This window comes from Mobula birostris, chromosome 5, assembly GCF_030028105.1.
Source record: "Mobula birostris isolate sMobBir1 chromosome 5, sMobBir1.hap1, whole genome shotgun sequence".
NCBI lineage: Eukaryota > Metazoa > Chordata > Chondrichthyes > Myliobatiformes > Myliobatidae > Mobula > Mobula birostris.
Window position 1 is genome coordinate 200,972,542 of NC_092374.1, and position 15,188 is coordinate 200,987,729.

A 15,188-nucleotide genomic window follows, 5' to 3' on the forward strand; every position below is an offset into this window, starting at 1 on the left:
GGTCCCCTTTGTTGTGGTCATAGGCGGTGACTCTTAAAGGATTTCGGAGGACAACGAGAAGATCGATAGCGTCAGCTTATCTGAAGACTCAAATCTCTCCCTCTCTCTCTCCATCACTACTCAGCTCGATACCACGGACTGAACTGAACTGAACTTTACTCATCAACGTAAGACTGTATTTTTTTACCCCTAGACTTGAAGAAGCTTGATTTTCATATATTTCCACATTTACTGATATATTTACTTACATGTATATAATCATTGCTAACCTGTTTGATTTATCTACATGTGTATTACTGTATTGCGTAGTTACTAATAAATATTATTAAGTAACAGCAATACTGGACTCCAAAGTGTTTTCCATCTCTGCTGGTTCTTTATTCCTGTCACGGGGTACGTGACACAGTGAACAGGGGAATCAAAGAAGGCTTTCAAGGTTCTCCAACCTGTGTCCTCCCTCTCTAGTTCCTCAATGTTCTCTGGGGTCAGCAGCTTTACGTTCAGCTTCCATGTCCCCCTGCCTGCCTTATGGCCTTACAGGAGGTAAGTGACAGGTGGCTCGCAGAAGGCAGTGGTCAGAGAAGAACACCGGCGTGACATCGGTGGATCTGACCGTGAGGCCTTGAAGGCATCCCATATAATAAGACTAGAAGTCACTTCCCGCGTAATGTTCAGAAAAAAGCTAACAAAGAGAGAATTGAACTAGCTAATCAGTTGACACAGTTAGATCAAAAATATGCCTTGGCTCCAGAACCTGCTTTATATGAAGGCATGTTGAAATTAAAACTAATTATGATCTTCTTTTAACATATCCAATTGAAACTCAACTCCTAAAAGATAAAAGTCAATTTTATATTCATGGCGACAAAATAGGTAAATTATAGGCTAACCAATTGAAAACCTTTATAGTTAAATGGCAAATTAAAGAAATCTGTAAAGCTAATGGTGATAGGACAACTGACCATTTAGAGATAAATGACACCTTTAGAGAATTTTACTCTAAACTTTATACTTCTGATTCTCCGAATGATAATACTGTAATGAATAATTTCTTAGATCAATTGAACATCCCTACACTTTCTGATGATAACTGAAAACAGTTGGCTCAACCTATTTCTTATGACGGAATTGCCGAGGCTTTATGTTCATTGCACTCAGGAAAAGCTCCGGGTCCTGACAGTTTCTCTGGAGAATTTTATAAGGCTTTTTCCTCATTGCTTATACCTCATTTATATTTAGTCCTCTCGGACTCCTTTAAGTTGGGCAGGTTGCCACAATCTTTTTATGAAGCTTCTGTTTCATGTATTCTTAAAAAATAATAAGAACCCAACTGAATGTTCATCATATAGACCTATCTCCTTACTTAATGTTGACACTAAAATCCTATCCAAAGTTCTGACCCGTAGGATTGAAAATATTTTACCATCTATTATTTTTGATGATCAGACTGGATTAAAAATCAATATTCCCATTTTAATATTCGTCATTTATTAGATGTTATTTACTCCCCTTCTAAAGAGATATCGGAATGTGTGAGATCCTTAGACGCTGAGAAAGCCTTCGATGGGGTTGAATGGAATTACTTATTTAAAACCTTAGAAAAATTTAATTTTGGGCCCGATTTTATTCAATGGATTAAATTACTTTATTTATCTCCCTGTGCTCGGGTTCTTACTAACTCTCAGAATTCTAAACCATTTAAACTTCAATGTGGAACTCGACAAGGTTGTCCCTTAAGTCCTTTGCTTTTGGATCTGGCTTTAGAACCCTTAGCTATTGCTTTCTGAGAATCTAATGGTATCTCTATATTTGAAGGAGAGGCATTACTCTCAAAGTTTCACTTTATCCTGATGACCTTTTGCTTTATGTTTCTAACGTTGCGACTTCATTACCTTCCGTACTTTCCTTACTCACCTGTTTTAGTCAGTTTTCAGGATATAAACTAAATTTTCGTAAGAGTAAACATTTCCTTTGAATAATTTGGTATCAATTAATACTAAACTTCCTTTTAAAATTGTAAGAAATCAATTTACTTATTTGGGTGTAACAATTACTAAGAATTATAAATACTTATTTAAAGAATTTTTTTTTACCCTGCTGTATTATGTAAAAAGGGCACTATCCAAATGGTCGCCCCTTTCATTGCAATTGTTTGGCCAAATTAATTCTATTAAAATGAATATCTTGCCTAAATTTTTATTCCTTTTTTATTCCTAAATCCTTTTTTGATTCTCTTGAATCTATCATATCTTCATATATATGGAAAAATAAACACTCTCGACTCAATAAAGTTCATCTTCAAAAAGCTAAAAAGAATGGAGGTTTAGCCTTACTAAGTTTTGGGTTTTATTACTGGGCAGTCAATATATGGAATTTCATGTTTTTGTTATATTAACCGAGAGGACTGTCCGGTTTGGGTTTCTTTAGAAGCTAACTCTGTTAATAAATTTTCTATCATCTCTCTTCTCGAACTGTCAATTCCTTTATTTTTAAGTAAACTAACTGATAGTTTTGTAGTTAAACATACTTTGAGGATTTCGGTACAACTTAGAAAATATTTTGGTTTATTGAGATTTTCTCTTTCAAGTCCCATATTTTCTATTTTTTTAAACCTTCTATGACTGATGTAATTTTTAAAGATTGGGATAGACTGGGTATTAAATGCTTCCAGGATTTATTTGTTGGAGGATGTCTCTTTTCGTTTGAGCAGTTGTCAGCTAAATATAGCTTACCAAAAACCCACTTTTTTGATATTTACAAATTAGAGACTCTGTGATCTCAATTACACACATTTCCTGAAAGTCCTAATAAGAATTTATTAGATGTAGAAACCATAGAAACCATAGAAACTACGGCACAGAAACAGGCCTTTTGTCCCTCCTTGGCTGTGCCGAACCATTTTCTGCCTAGTCCCACTGACCTGCACACGGACCATATCCCTCCGTACACCTCTCATCCATGTATCTGTCCAATTTATTCTTAAATGTTAAAAAAGAACCCGCATTTACCACCTCGTCTGGCAGCTCATTCCATACTCCCACCACTCTCTGTGTGAAGAAGCCCCCCCGAATGTTCCCTTTAAACTTTTCCCCCCTCACCCTTAACCCATGTCCTCTGGTTTTTTTCTCCCCTTGCCAGAATGGAAAAAGCCTGCTTGCATTCATTCTATCTATACCCATCATAATTTTATTTACCGCTATCAAATCTCCCCTTATTCTTCTACGCTCCAGGGAATAAAGTCCTAACCTATTCAACCTTCCCCTGTAACTGAGTTTCTCAAGTCCCGGCAACACCCTTGTAAACCTTCTCTGCACTCTTCCAACCTTACTTATATCCTTCCTGTAATTTGGTGACCAAAACTGAACACAATACTCCAGATTCGGCCTCACCAATCCCTTATACAACCTCATCATAACATTCCAGCTCTTATACTCAATACTTCAATTAATAAAGGCCAATGTACCAAAAGCTCTCTTTACGACCCTATCTACCACTTTTAGGGAATTTTGTATCTGTATTCCCAGATCCCTCTGTTCTACTGCACTCCTCAGTGCCTTACAATTAACCCTGTATGTTCTACCTTGGTTTTTCCTTCCAACGTGCAATACCTCACACTTGTCTGTGTTAAACTCCATCTGCCATTTTTCAGCCCATTTTTCCAGCTGGTCCAAGTCCCTCTGCAGGCTCTGAAAACCTTCCTCACTGTCTACTACACCTCCAATCTTTGTATCATCAGCAAATTTGCTGATCCAATTTACCACATTATCATCCAGACCATTGATATAGGTGACAAATAACAATGGACCCAGCACTGATCCCTGTGGCACACCACCAGTCACAGGCCTCCACTCTGAGAAGCAATTCTCTACTAGCACTCTTTGGCTTCTTCCTTTGAGCCAATGTCTAATCCAATTTACCACCTCTCCATGTATACCTAGTGACTGAATTTTCCTAACTAACCTCCCATGCGGGACCTTGTCAAAGGCCTTGCTGAAGTCCATGTAGACAATATCCACTGCCTTCCCTTCATCCACTTTCCTGGTAACCTCCTCGAAAAACTCCAATAGATTGGTCAAACATGACCTACCATGCACAAAGCCATGTTGACTCTCCCTAATAAGTCCCTGTCTATCCAAATGCTTGTAGATTCTGTCTCTTAGTACTCCCTCCAATACCTTACCTACTACCGACGTTAAACTTACCAGCCTATAATTTCCCAGATTACTTTTCGATCCTTTTTTAAACAACGAAACAACATGAGCCACTCTCCAATCCTCCGGCACCTCACCTGTAGACAGCGACATTTTAAATATTTCTGCCAGGGCCCCTGCAATTTCAACACTAGTCTCCTTCAAGGTCCGAGGGAACACCCTGTCAGGTCCCGGGGATTTATGCACTTTAATTTTCCTCAAGACAGCAAGCACCTCCTCCTTTTCAATCTGTACAGTTTCCATGATCTCACTACTTGATTCCCTTAATTCCATAGACTTCATGCCAGTTTCCTTAGTAAATACAGATGCAAAAAACCTATTTAAGATCTCCCCCATTTCCTTAGGTTCCGCACATAGCCGACCACTCTGATCTTCAAGAGGACCAATTTTATCCCTTACAATCCTTTTGCTCTTAATTTACCTGTAAAAGCTCTTTGGATTATCCTTCACTTTGACTGCCAAGGCAACCTCATGTCTTCTTTTAGCCCTCCTGATTTCTTTCTTAAGTATTTTCTTGCACTTCTTATACTCCTCAAGAACCTTATTTACTCCCTGCTTCCTATACATGTCATACAACTCCCTCTTCTTCTTTATCAGAGTTGCTATATCCCTTGAGAACCAAGGTTCCTTATTCCTATTCACTTTGCCTTTAATCCTGACAGGAACATACAAACTCTGCACTCTCAAAATTTCTCCTTTGAAGGCTTCCCACCTACCGATCACATCCTTGCTGGAGAACAACCTGTCCCAATCCATGCTTTTTAGATCCTTTCTCATTTCTTCAAATTTGGCCTTCTTCCAGTTCAGAACCTCAACCCTAGGACCAGATCTATCCTTGTCCATGATGAAGTTGATGTAATTTTTAATGTGAAACCTTTTCATAATGGATCAATATCTAATATTTACGGTATGTTGCTGGGAATGAGAAACGTTCCTTTAGGCAAAATTAAAAATCTCTGGGAACAAGGTTTATTTAGATTTAGATTTATTTAGATTATGAGGACTTTAGAGGATTATGAGGAATTTAGATTATGTCCTCATTTATTGTCATTTAGAAATACATGCGTTAAGAAATGATACAATCTTCCTCCAGTATCACAGAAACACAGGGCAGACCAAGACTTAAGCTGACAAAAACCACATAATTATAACATATAGTTACAACAGTGCAAAGCAATATCATAATTTGATAAAGAGCAGACCATGGGCATGGTAAAAAAAAAGTCTCAAAGTCCTGATAGCCCATTATCTCACGCAGACGGTAGAAGGGAGAAACTCTCCCTGCCATGAACCTCCAGCGCCGCAAACAGTGACAGAGGGAGTGACCACCAGAAGTTTGAGAATTCAATGTTTATGCCGTCATGTTGCAGGCTGCCCAGGCAGAACATGAGGAGCTGTTATGAGACAAATAGAGTCAGGATCTCTGCTTTGAATCAGATAGACCATGACATAGGAGTAGAATTGGGCTATTTGGCCCATCGAGTCTGCTCCGCCATTCAATCATGGCTGATCCTTTTCTTTCTCCTCCTCAACCCCAGCTCCCGGCCTTCTCCCTTTGATACCATGTCCAATCAAAAGCCTATCAATCTGTGCATTACACCCAGCGACCCAGCCTCCACAGCTGCATGTGGCAACAAGTTCCACAAATTCACAACCCTCTGGCTAAAGAAATTTCTCCGCATGTCTGTTTTGAAAGGATGCCCTTCTATCCTGAGGCTGTGCCCTCTTGTCCTAGACTCTCCCAACATGGGAAACATCCCCTCCACATCTACTCTGTCTAGGCCTTTCAACATTCGAATTGTTTCAATGAGACCACCCACCCCCCCGTACTTGTGAACCTCCTCTCCACCTCTGGACCCCTCCAATGCTAGCACATCTTTTCTAAGATGAGGGGCCCAAAACTGGTCACAGAATTGAAGGTGAGGCCTCACTGGTGCCTTCTAAATTCTCAGCATCACATCCCTGCTCTTGTATTCTAGACCTCTTGAAATGAATGCTAACATGGCATTTGCCTTCCTTACCACCAACTCAACCTGCAGATTAATCTTCAGTCCCTTTGCATCTCAGATTTTTGGATTTTTTTTCCCCATTTACACAATAGTTCGCTCATGTATTTCTACTACCAAAGTGCATGACCATGCATTTTCCAACATTGTATTTCATTTGACATTTTCTTGCCCATTCTCCTAATCTATTTAATCATCTAAATCATTTATATACAGCATAAAAAGAAGTGGTCCCAACACCGACCCCTGCGGAACACCACTAGTCACTGACAGCCAACCAGAAAATGATTCATTTATTCCCACTTCCTGCCTCCTACCAATCAGCCAGTGCTCTAACCATGTTAGTAACTTTCCTGTAATACCATGGGTTCTAACATGGTAAGCAGCCTCTTGTGTGGCACCTTGTCAAAGGCCTTCTGAAAGTCCAACATTCACTGTATCCCTTTATCTATCCTACTTGTAATCGCCTCAAATAATTCCAACAGGTTTGTCAGGCAGGAAACCATGCTGACTTTGTACTATCTTGTCCTGTGTTACCAGGTACTCCATCACCTCGTCCTTAAAAATTGATTCTAACTACTTCTCAACCACTGAGGTCAGGCTAACTGGTCTACAATTTCCTTTCCGCTGCCTTACTCCTTTCATCAAGAGTGGAGTGACATTTGCAATTTTCCCGTCCTCTATCACTATGCAAGAGTCCAATGATTTTTGAAAGATCATTTCTAGAGCCACCACAACTTCTAACCTAACTCTTTCAGAACCCTAGGGTGCAGTTTCTCTGGTCTGGGTGATTTATATACCTTTAGGTCTTTCAGCTTTTTGAGCACCTTCTCTCTTGTAACAGTAACTGCTTCCAGTGAAGACTGGCGCAAAATACTCAGTTCATCAGCCATCTCCTTGACCCCTATTATTATTCCTCCTGCCTCAGTTTCTCGCGGTTCTGTATCCACTCTTATTTTTCTTTCATTTTTAACATACTTCTAAAAACTTTTCCTATCTACTTTGACATTATTTGCTAGCTTGCTTTCATAATGTCATCTTTTCCTTTACCACGTTTTTTTAGTTGCTCATTGTAGGTTTTTTAAAACTTCCCAATTCTCTACATTCCCACTAATTTTTGCTTTATTGTCTGCTCTTTCTTTTGCTTTTACAATAGCTTTGACTTCCCTTGTCAGCCACAGTTGTACTAAATTACCATTTGAGTAGTTCTTCATTTTTGGAATATACGTGCCCTGCACCTTCCTAATTTTTCCCAGAAATGCACGCCATTGCTGCTCTGTTGACATCCCTGCCAGCAGTTCCTTCCAATTTCCTTTGGCCAACTCATCTTTCATTACAATTACCACTGAAATTTCCCCTACTCCACTCAGATACTGCTACATCTGACTTTACTGTCTCCCTATCAAATAATAAGTTAAACTCAATCATATTGTGATCACTGGTTCCGAAGGGTTCTTTTACCTTAAGACCATAAGACCATAAGAGAAAGGAGCAGAAGTCGGCCATTCGGCCCATCGAGTCTGCTCCGCCATTCTATCATGAGCTGATCCATTCTCCCATTTAGTCCCATTCCACCGCCTTCTCACCATAACCCTTGATGCCCTGTCTACTCAGATACCTATCAATTTCTGCCTTAAATACACCCAATGACTTGGCCTCCACTGCTGCCCGTGGCAACAAGTTCGATAGATTCACCACCCTCTGACTAAAAAAAATTTCTTCGCATTTCTGTTCTGAATGGGCGCCCTTCAATCCTTAAGTCATGCCCTCTCGTACTAGACTCCCCCATCATGGGAAACAACTTTGCCACATCCAGTCTGTCCATGCCTTTCAACGTTAGAAATGTTTCTATAAGGCATCCCCTCATTCTTCTAAACTCCAAGGAATACAGTCCAAGAGCAGACAAACGTTCCTCATATGTTAATCCTCTCATTCCCGGAATCCTTCTAGTGAATATTCTCTGTACCCTCTCCAATGTCAGCACATCCTTTCTTAAATAAGGAGACCAAAACTGCCCACAGTACTCCAAGTGAGGTCTCACCAGCGCCTTATAGAGCCTCAACATCACATCCCTGCTCCTATACTCTATTCCTCTAGAAATGAATGCCAACATTGCATTCGCCTTCTTCACTACCGACTCAAACTGGAGGTTAACCTTAAGGGTATCCTGTACGAGGACTCCCAAGTCCCGTTGCATCTCAGAACTTTGAATTCGTTCCCCATTTAAATAATAGTCTGCCCATTTATTACTTCTGCCAAAGTGGATAACCATACACTTTCCAACACTGTACTTCATTTCCCACTTCTCTGCCCATTCTTCCAATCTATCCAAGTCTGTCTGCAGACTCTCCGTTTACTCAGCACTACTGGCTCCTCCACCTATCTTCGTATCGTCAGCAAACTTAGCCACAAAGCCATCTATTCCATAATCCAAATCATTGATGTACAATGTAAAAAGAAGCAGCCCCAACACGGACCCCTGTGGAACACCACTGGTAACCGGCAGCCAACCAGAATAGGATCCCTTTATTCCCACTCTCTGTTTCCTGCCAATTAGCCAATGCTGTATCCACGTATGTAACTTTCCCATAATTCCATGGGCTCTTATCTTGTTAATTAGCCTCATGTGTGGCACGTTGTCAAAGGCCTTCTGAAAATCCAAATATACAACATCCACTGCATCTCCCTTGTCTAGCCTACTGGTAATTTCCTCAAAAAATTGTAATAGGTTTGTCAGGCAGGATTTTCCTTTAAGGAATCCGTGCTGAGTTCTGCTTATCTTGTCATATGCCTCCAGGTACTCTGTAACCTCATCCTTGACAATCGACTCCAACAACTTCCCAACCACCGATGTCAAGCTAACGCGTCTATAATTTTCTTTTTGCTTCCTTGCCCCCTTCTTAAATAGCGGAGTGACATTTGCAATCTTACAGTCCTCCAGAACCATGCCAGAATCTATCGACTTTTGAAAGATCATCGCTAATGCCTCCGCAATCTCCACAGCTACTTCCTTCAGAACATGCGGGTGCATTCCATCTGGTCCGGGAGATTTATCTACCTTTAGACGATTCAGCTTCCTGAGTACTTTCTCTGTTGTAATTGTGACTGCGCACACTTCTCTTCCCTGCCACCCTTGAGTGTCCGGTATACTGCTGATGTCTTCCTCAGTGAAGACTGATGCAAAATACTCGTTCAGTTCCTCCGCCATCTCCTTATCTCCCATTACAATTTCTCCAGCATCATTTTCTATTGGTCCTATATCTACTCTCACCTGTCTTTTACTCTTTACATTAAGATCCCTAATCGTCTCCGGTTCATTACATTACACCCAGTCCAGTACAGCTGATCCCCTAGTACACCCTATGACAAACTGCTCTAAAAAGCCATTTCTTAAGCCTTCATCAACTCACTCTCTTAAGATCCAACCTGATTTTCCTGATCGACCTACATGTTCTTTTGACTTGCCTTTTCTATTTCTTGTTGTAACCTGTGTTCCACCTCCCAGCCACTATTGGAAAACCTGTATATAACTGCCATCAACGTCCTTTTACCCTTTCAGTTTCTTAACTCAACCCAGAAGGATTCAACACCTTCTGATCCTATGTCATATCTTTCTAATGATTTGATGCCATTACTTACCAGTAGAGCCACACCAACCCCTCTGCATACCTTCCTACACCTCTGATATAACATGTAACCTTGGACATTCAGCTCCCAACTAAAAGCATCCTTCAGCCACGATTCAGTGTGGCCACAACATCATACCTGGCAATCTGTAATATTGCAACAAGATCATCCACTTAGTTTCTTATACCATGCACAATTAGTTACAACACCTTGAGTACCATATTTGCTATTCTTTCTGATTCTGCATCCCGAGTGATTTGATAGTCAGCGTGTTGGCTGCAACTAAGTTCCATCACCTGTCTGCCCTTCCTGACTGTCTGACTGCACGCAATCTTTACTTTTTTAACATCTGTCCTATCCTGAGTCCCTTCACCTCAGTTCGCACCCCCCAAACCCCCGCTAAATTAGTTTAAACCCTCCCCAATAGCTCTAACAAACCTGCCCACAAGAATATTGGTCCCTCTCGGGTTCAGGTGCAACCTGTCACTTTTGAACATGTCATACCTCCCCCAGGAGGATCCAATGATCCAAGAACCTGAAACCCTGCCCCCTCCACCAGCTTCTCAGCCAAGCATTTTTCTGCTAAATCATCCTGTTTCAACCCTCACTGGTGCATGGCACAGGCAGCAGTCCGGAAATTACTACTTGGGCAGTCCTGCTTCTCAGCTTTGTTCCTAGCTCTCTAAATTCTCTTTTCAAGACCACATTGCTTTTCCTTCCTAGGTCATTGGTACCTATATGTACCAAGACATCTGGCTGCTCCCCCACCCTCTCCAAAATGTTGTGTCCCCCTCCCTCTCCAAAATGTCGATATATGACATCCCCGACCCTGGCTCCTGGGAGGCAACCTACCATCCGGGTGTCCCGTTCACGTCCACAGAATCTCCTGCCTATTCCCCTCACTGTTGAGTCCCCTATCGCTACCACTCCCTTCTTCTCTCTCATTCCCTTCTGCACCATGGAACCATACTCAGTGACTGTAACCCGGTCGCTGTGGCCTTCACCCGGGATGTCTTCCCCCACAAAAGTATCCAAAGCAGTATTCTTGTTTTTGACGGGAATGGCCACAGGGGTACTCTGCTCTAACTGCCTATTCTATAACTGTATCTTCAGTCTTAGACCCATCTTATACCGAGGAGATGCATGAGAATCACAACAGGTCAGTCAGGATCTGTGGAGAGAGGAATAGAGTTTGCATTCCATGTTGATGTCCAGGAATTGATTCAAATGTTGCCTGTCCTGCTGCAGATTTCAAGTATTTTCAGTTTTGTTTTGGTTCTTCCAGCATCTGATTCAAAACGAAATAGGAGTGCAGTCTAATTTCCTCCTGACAACGGATAAAGAACAAAGATTCTGATGGGAAAGGAGAGTGGACCATTAGAGAAATCGATGTTCTGGTTGGAGGCTACCCAGAGATGTACGGTTGAGGTTTGGACATGCTATTTTAGTGCCAGATTGTGGCAACACGTGCAGGCTGATCCCAGCACAATCCTCAGACAGACTGTGTAGGTCATTGATACAAAACAACACCTTTCACTGAATGTTTCCACATGTCACGTACACTTGACAGATAGAGCTGAACTTTTTTATATTTTTCTTTCGCATTTTGTTCCTCCACCATCTCTGCATCTCTCGTTACAATATCTCCAGCGTTATTTTGTAATGGTCCTATAACTACCCTTGAGTCTCCTTTACCCTTTATATACTTTAAAAAGCTTTCAGAATCTTCTTTGATATTAGTCGGCAGCTTCCTCTCATAATTCACCTTTCCTTTCCTGATGACCTTCTCAGCTTCCTTCTGTAAGTTTTTAAAAGCTCCCCAATCTTTTATCTTCCCTCTAGCTCTGGCTTCCTTGTATGCCCTCTCTTTTGCTTTTACTTTGGCTCTGACTTCACTTGTCGGCCACATTAGTGTCCTTCTTCCCTTTGAAAATTTCTTCTTTTTTGGAATATATCTGTCTGGCACTTGCCTCATTTTTTGCAGAAACTCCAGCCATTGCTGCTCTGCTGTCCTTCCTACAGATGTCCCTTTCCACTCAACTTCAGCCAGTTCCACTCTCGTGCCATTGTAATGTCCTTTAGTCCACTGAAATACCGACACATTAGATTCTATTTTTCCCTCTCAAATTTCAATGTGAACTGATCATATTGTGATCACTGTTCCCTAAGGGTTCCTTAACCTTAACCTCTCTTATCACCTCCGGATCATTCCAGCACAGCTGATCCCCTAGCAGGCTCAACAACAAGCTGTTCTAAAAAGCCATCCCTTACAGCTTCGACAAATTCTCTCTCTTGATGTCCAGTACTGGCCTGGTTTTCCCAATCCACTTTCATGTTAAAATCCCCAACAATTATCATGACATTGCCTTTCTGACACGTCTTTTCTATCTCCTGCTGTAATTTGTAATTCACATCCCAGCTGCTGTTCCTGTATACAACTGCGATTCGGGTCCTTTTACCCTTGCTATTTCTTAACTCAACCCATAGAGACTCTACACCTTCTAATCCTATGTCATCTCTTTCCAATGACTTAATATTATTTCTTATACACAGAGCCCCACCATCCCCTCTGCTAACTAACCTATCTTTCTAATACACTGTATCTCCTTGGACATTCCACCCCGAATGGCAGCCATCCTTTAGCCAAGTCTCAGAGATGGCCACAACGTCATACTTGCCAATCTGCAGCTGAATTTCTAGATTGTCCATTTTATTTCTCATGCTACATGCATTGAAAGACAGCTCTCTCAGTCCAGTGTGTGTTGCTTTCTGTTTTAACTGCACTATGTCTCAATTGCCCTGTAACTCATGCCACTGGCTTTGATTAAGCCTCATCTCCTGCCTGTCCTTTCTATCATCTCTGTTGCACACTATCTTTGATTTATTTCTGTTTTCCCTTCATCAGCCCTATCACTCCGGTTCCCACCCCCCTGCCAAATTAGTTTAAACCCTCCCAAACAGCTCTATGAAATGTGCCTGCTAGGATATCGGATCCTAATTGTACAGGTCATACCTGCCCCAGAAGAGGCCCCAGTGATCCGGGAATCTGAAGTCCTTCCTCTGACACCAGCCACTCAGTCAGACGTTAATATGCCTGATCATGCTATTCTTACACTTGCTAGCACGTGGCACAGGCAGCAATCCTGTGATTACTATCCTAGAGGTCCTCTTTTCAGCTTCCTACCTAACTCCCTGAATTCTCTCTTCAGGACCCCCTCCCTTTTTCTACCTATGTCATTGGTACCAACATGTACCAAGACTTCTGGTTGTTCACCCTCTCCCTTCAGAATTCTCTGCACCCAATCCGAGAAATCCTGTACCCTAGCACCTGGGAGGCAACACACCATGCGGGTATCTCTATCAGGCTGACATAGAAAGGGTGCAGAGGAGATTTACAAGGATGTTGCCTGGATTGGGGAGCATGCCTTATGAAACAGGTTGAGTGAGCTCAGCCTTTTCTCCTTGGAGTGACGGAGGATGAGAGGTGACCTGATAGAGGTGTATAAGATGATGAAATGCATTGGTCGTGTGGATAGTCAGAGGCTTTTTCCCAGGGCTGAAATAGCTGCCACAAGAGGGCACTGGTTTAAGGTGCTTGGGCGTAGGTCAGGGGTAAGTTTCTTATGCAGAGAGGGATGAGTGCGTGGAATGGGCTGCTGGCAATGAAGGTGGAGGCGGATATGATAGGGTCTTTTAAGAGACTTTTGGATAGGTACACGCTGCTCAGAAAAATAGAGGGCTGTGCGTTAGACTAGTAATTTCTAAGGTAGGGACATATTCAACACAAATTTGTGGACCGAAGGGCTTGTATTGTGCTGTAGGTTTTCTATGTTTCTAATCTCCTGTCTGTTCCCCCCACTATGGAATCCCCTATGACTCCGGTATTCCTTATCTTCCCCTTTCCCTTCTGCATCATGGACCCAGGCTGAGTGCCAGAGACCCGATCGCCGTGGTCATCCTCTGTCAGGTCATCCCCCTCAACCGCATCCAAAACGAGATAACGATTTCTGAAGGGGGTGGCCACAGGGGTGCTCTCTACCATCTGAGCTCTTTCCCTCGCTTCCCTGACTTATGTAACTCCTGCAGTCTAGGGGTGACTGACTCCCTGTAGCTCCTCTCTGTCTCCCATTCACTCTCCCTAATAAGCTGTCGGTCATCGAGCCACAGCTCCAGATCCCTAACACGGTCTCTCAGGAGCTGCATCTCGGTGCACTTGGCGCAGATGTGGCCATGTGGGAGACTAGAAGATTCTCAGAACTCCCACATCTGATACCCAGAGTAAAATACTAACCCTACCAGCATGCTCTCCATTCCTCAAAAAAAATGCAAAGAAAATATCAGAAACCTGTCACTTCTACTCTCGCCACTGGCCGCCCTGACAAGGGTTTCTTCACTTATCCCTTCTGTACTTTTATTTAGTTCGTTAGGCTTAGTTGTCGCCACTGATAGGCCTCGCACAATTGACGAATGCCCGCAAAGCTCTCATTTCAAATCACCGCTCAATGTTGTGTGTTCTAGTTAAAAGACATTTGGACACGTACACAACAACCAGCCTGTGCATGAATAACAAGATCAGGCAGCATCTATGGAGCAGAATACAGAATCTGGAATCTACATGAAGAGTCTCGGACAAGTCGACTCTTTGTTTGTCTGCATAGATGCTGCCTGACCTGCTGATCCTTTCCAGCATTTTGTGAGTGTTACTCTGGATTTCTAGTATCTGCAGAATCTTGTTTGGTCATGCATAACAAGCTGCAAACAACCAAAATTTTCCGTTCTGTGTTGAAGTGGTCGACGGTGGCGGATCGTTTGCGAGGTTGCAATTGGGAGAGGGGCTGGGATCTTTTCCGTTTACCTGGGCTTCTCAAAAAATTGGACACTCCCACTCCAGTGGAAGGCAGGGTGAGCACCACCAAACACGTTGAGTTATTTCTCCTTGTGTGGGATTTTTCTTATCTCTTCAACCATAAAAGAAAGATAGGGTCTAGAGGAGCGGCCATCATCGGAATGGGGGCTCATGTCAGAGTGGGAACTTAGAGACTTTGACTCAAGAGGCTTCGACGAGAAGAGGCTGAGGCCAAAGAAACAGTTAGGAAGGGTAGGTTTTTCCTTTTGTTATTGCCGATTTGGTCTTGGTTGCCCATAGTACACTGCAGGGTGGATGGCAGATATGGCAGTGGAATGTACCTCCTGTGGGATGTGGGAATCCATGGCACCTGATTGTCTCCCTGAGGACTACACTTGCAGGAAGTGCAGCCAACTCCAGCTCCTGAAAGACCACATTAAGGAGCTGGAGCTGGAGTCCGATGAACTAAGGAACATCCGGGAGGCAGAGCAATTGATA

General features: G+C 42.5%; 1 protein-coding gene across 1 annotated transcript in view; it reads left to right on the plus strand.

The window, feature by feature from the left end:
• The window catches only part of LOC140198469 (uncharacterized), a 151,656-nt gene that overhangs the window by 80,631 nt on the left and 55,837 nt on the right, over positions 1-15,188 (plus strand). Inside the window, 1 exon segment of the mRNA XM_072259554.1 lies at positions 15,132-15,178. Within this exon segment, the coding sequence (XP_072115655.1) occupies positions 15,132-15,178 (47 nt within the window).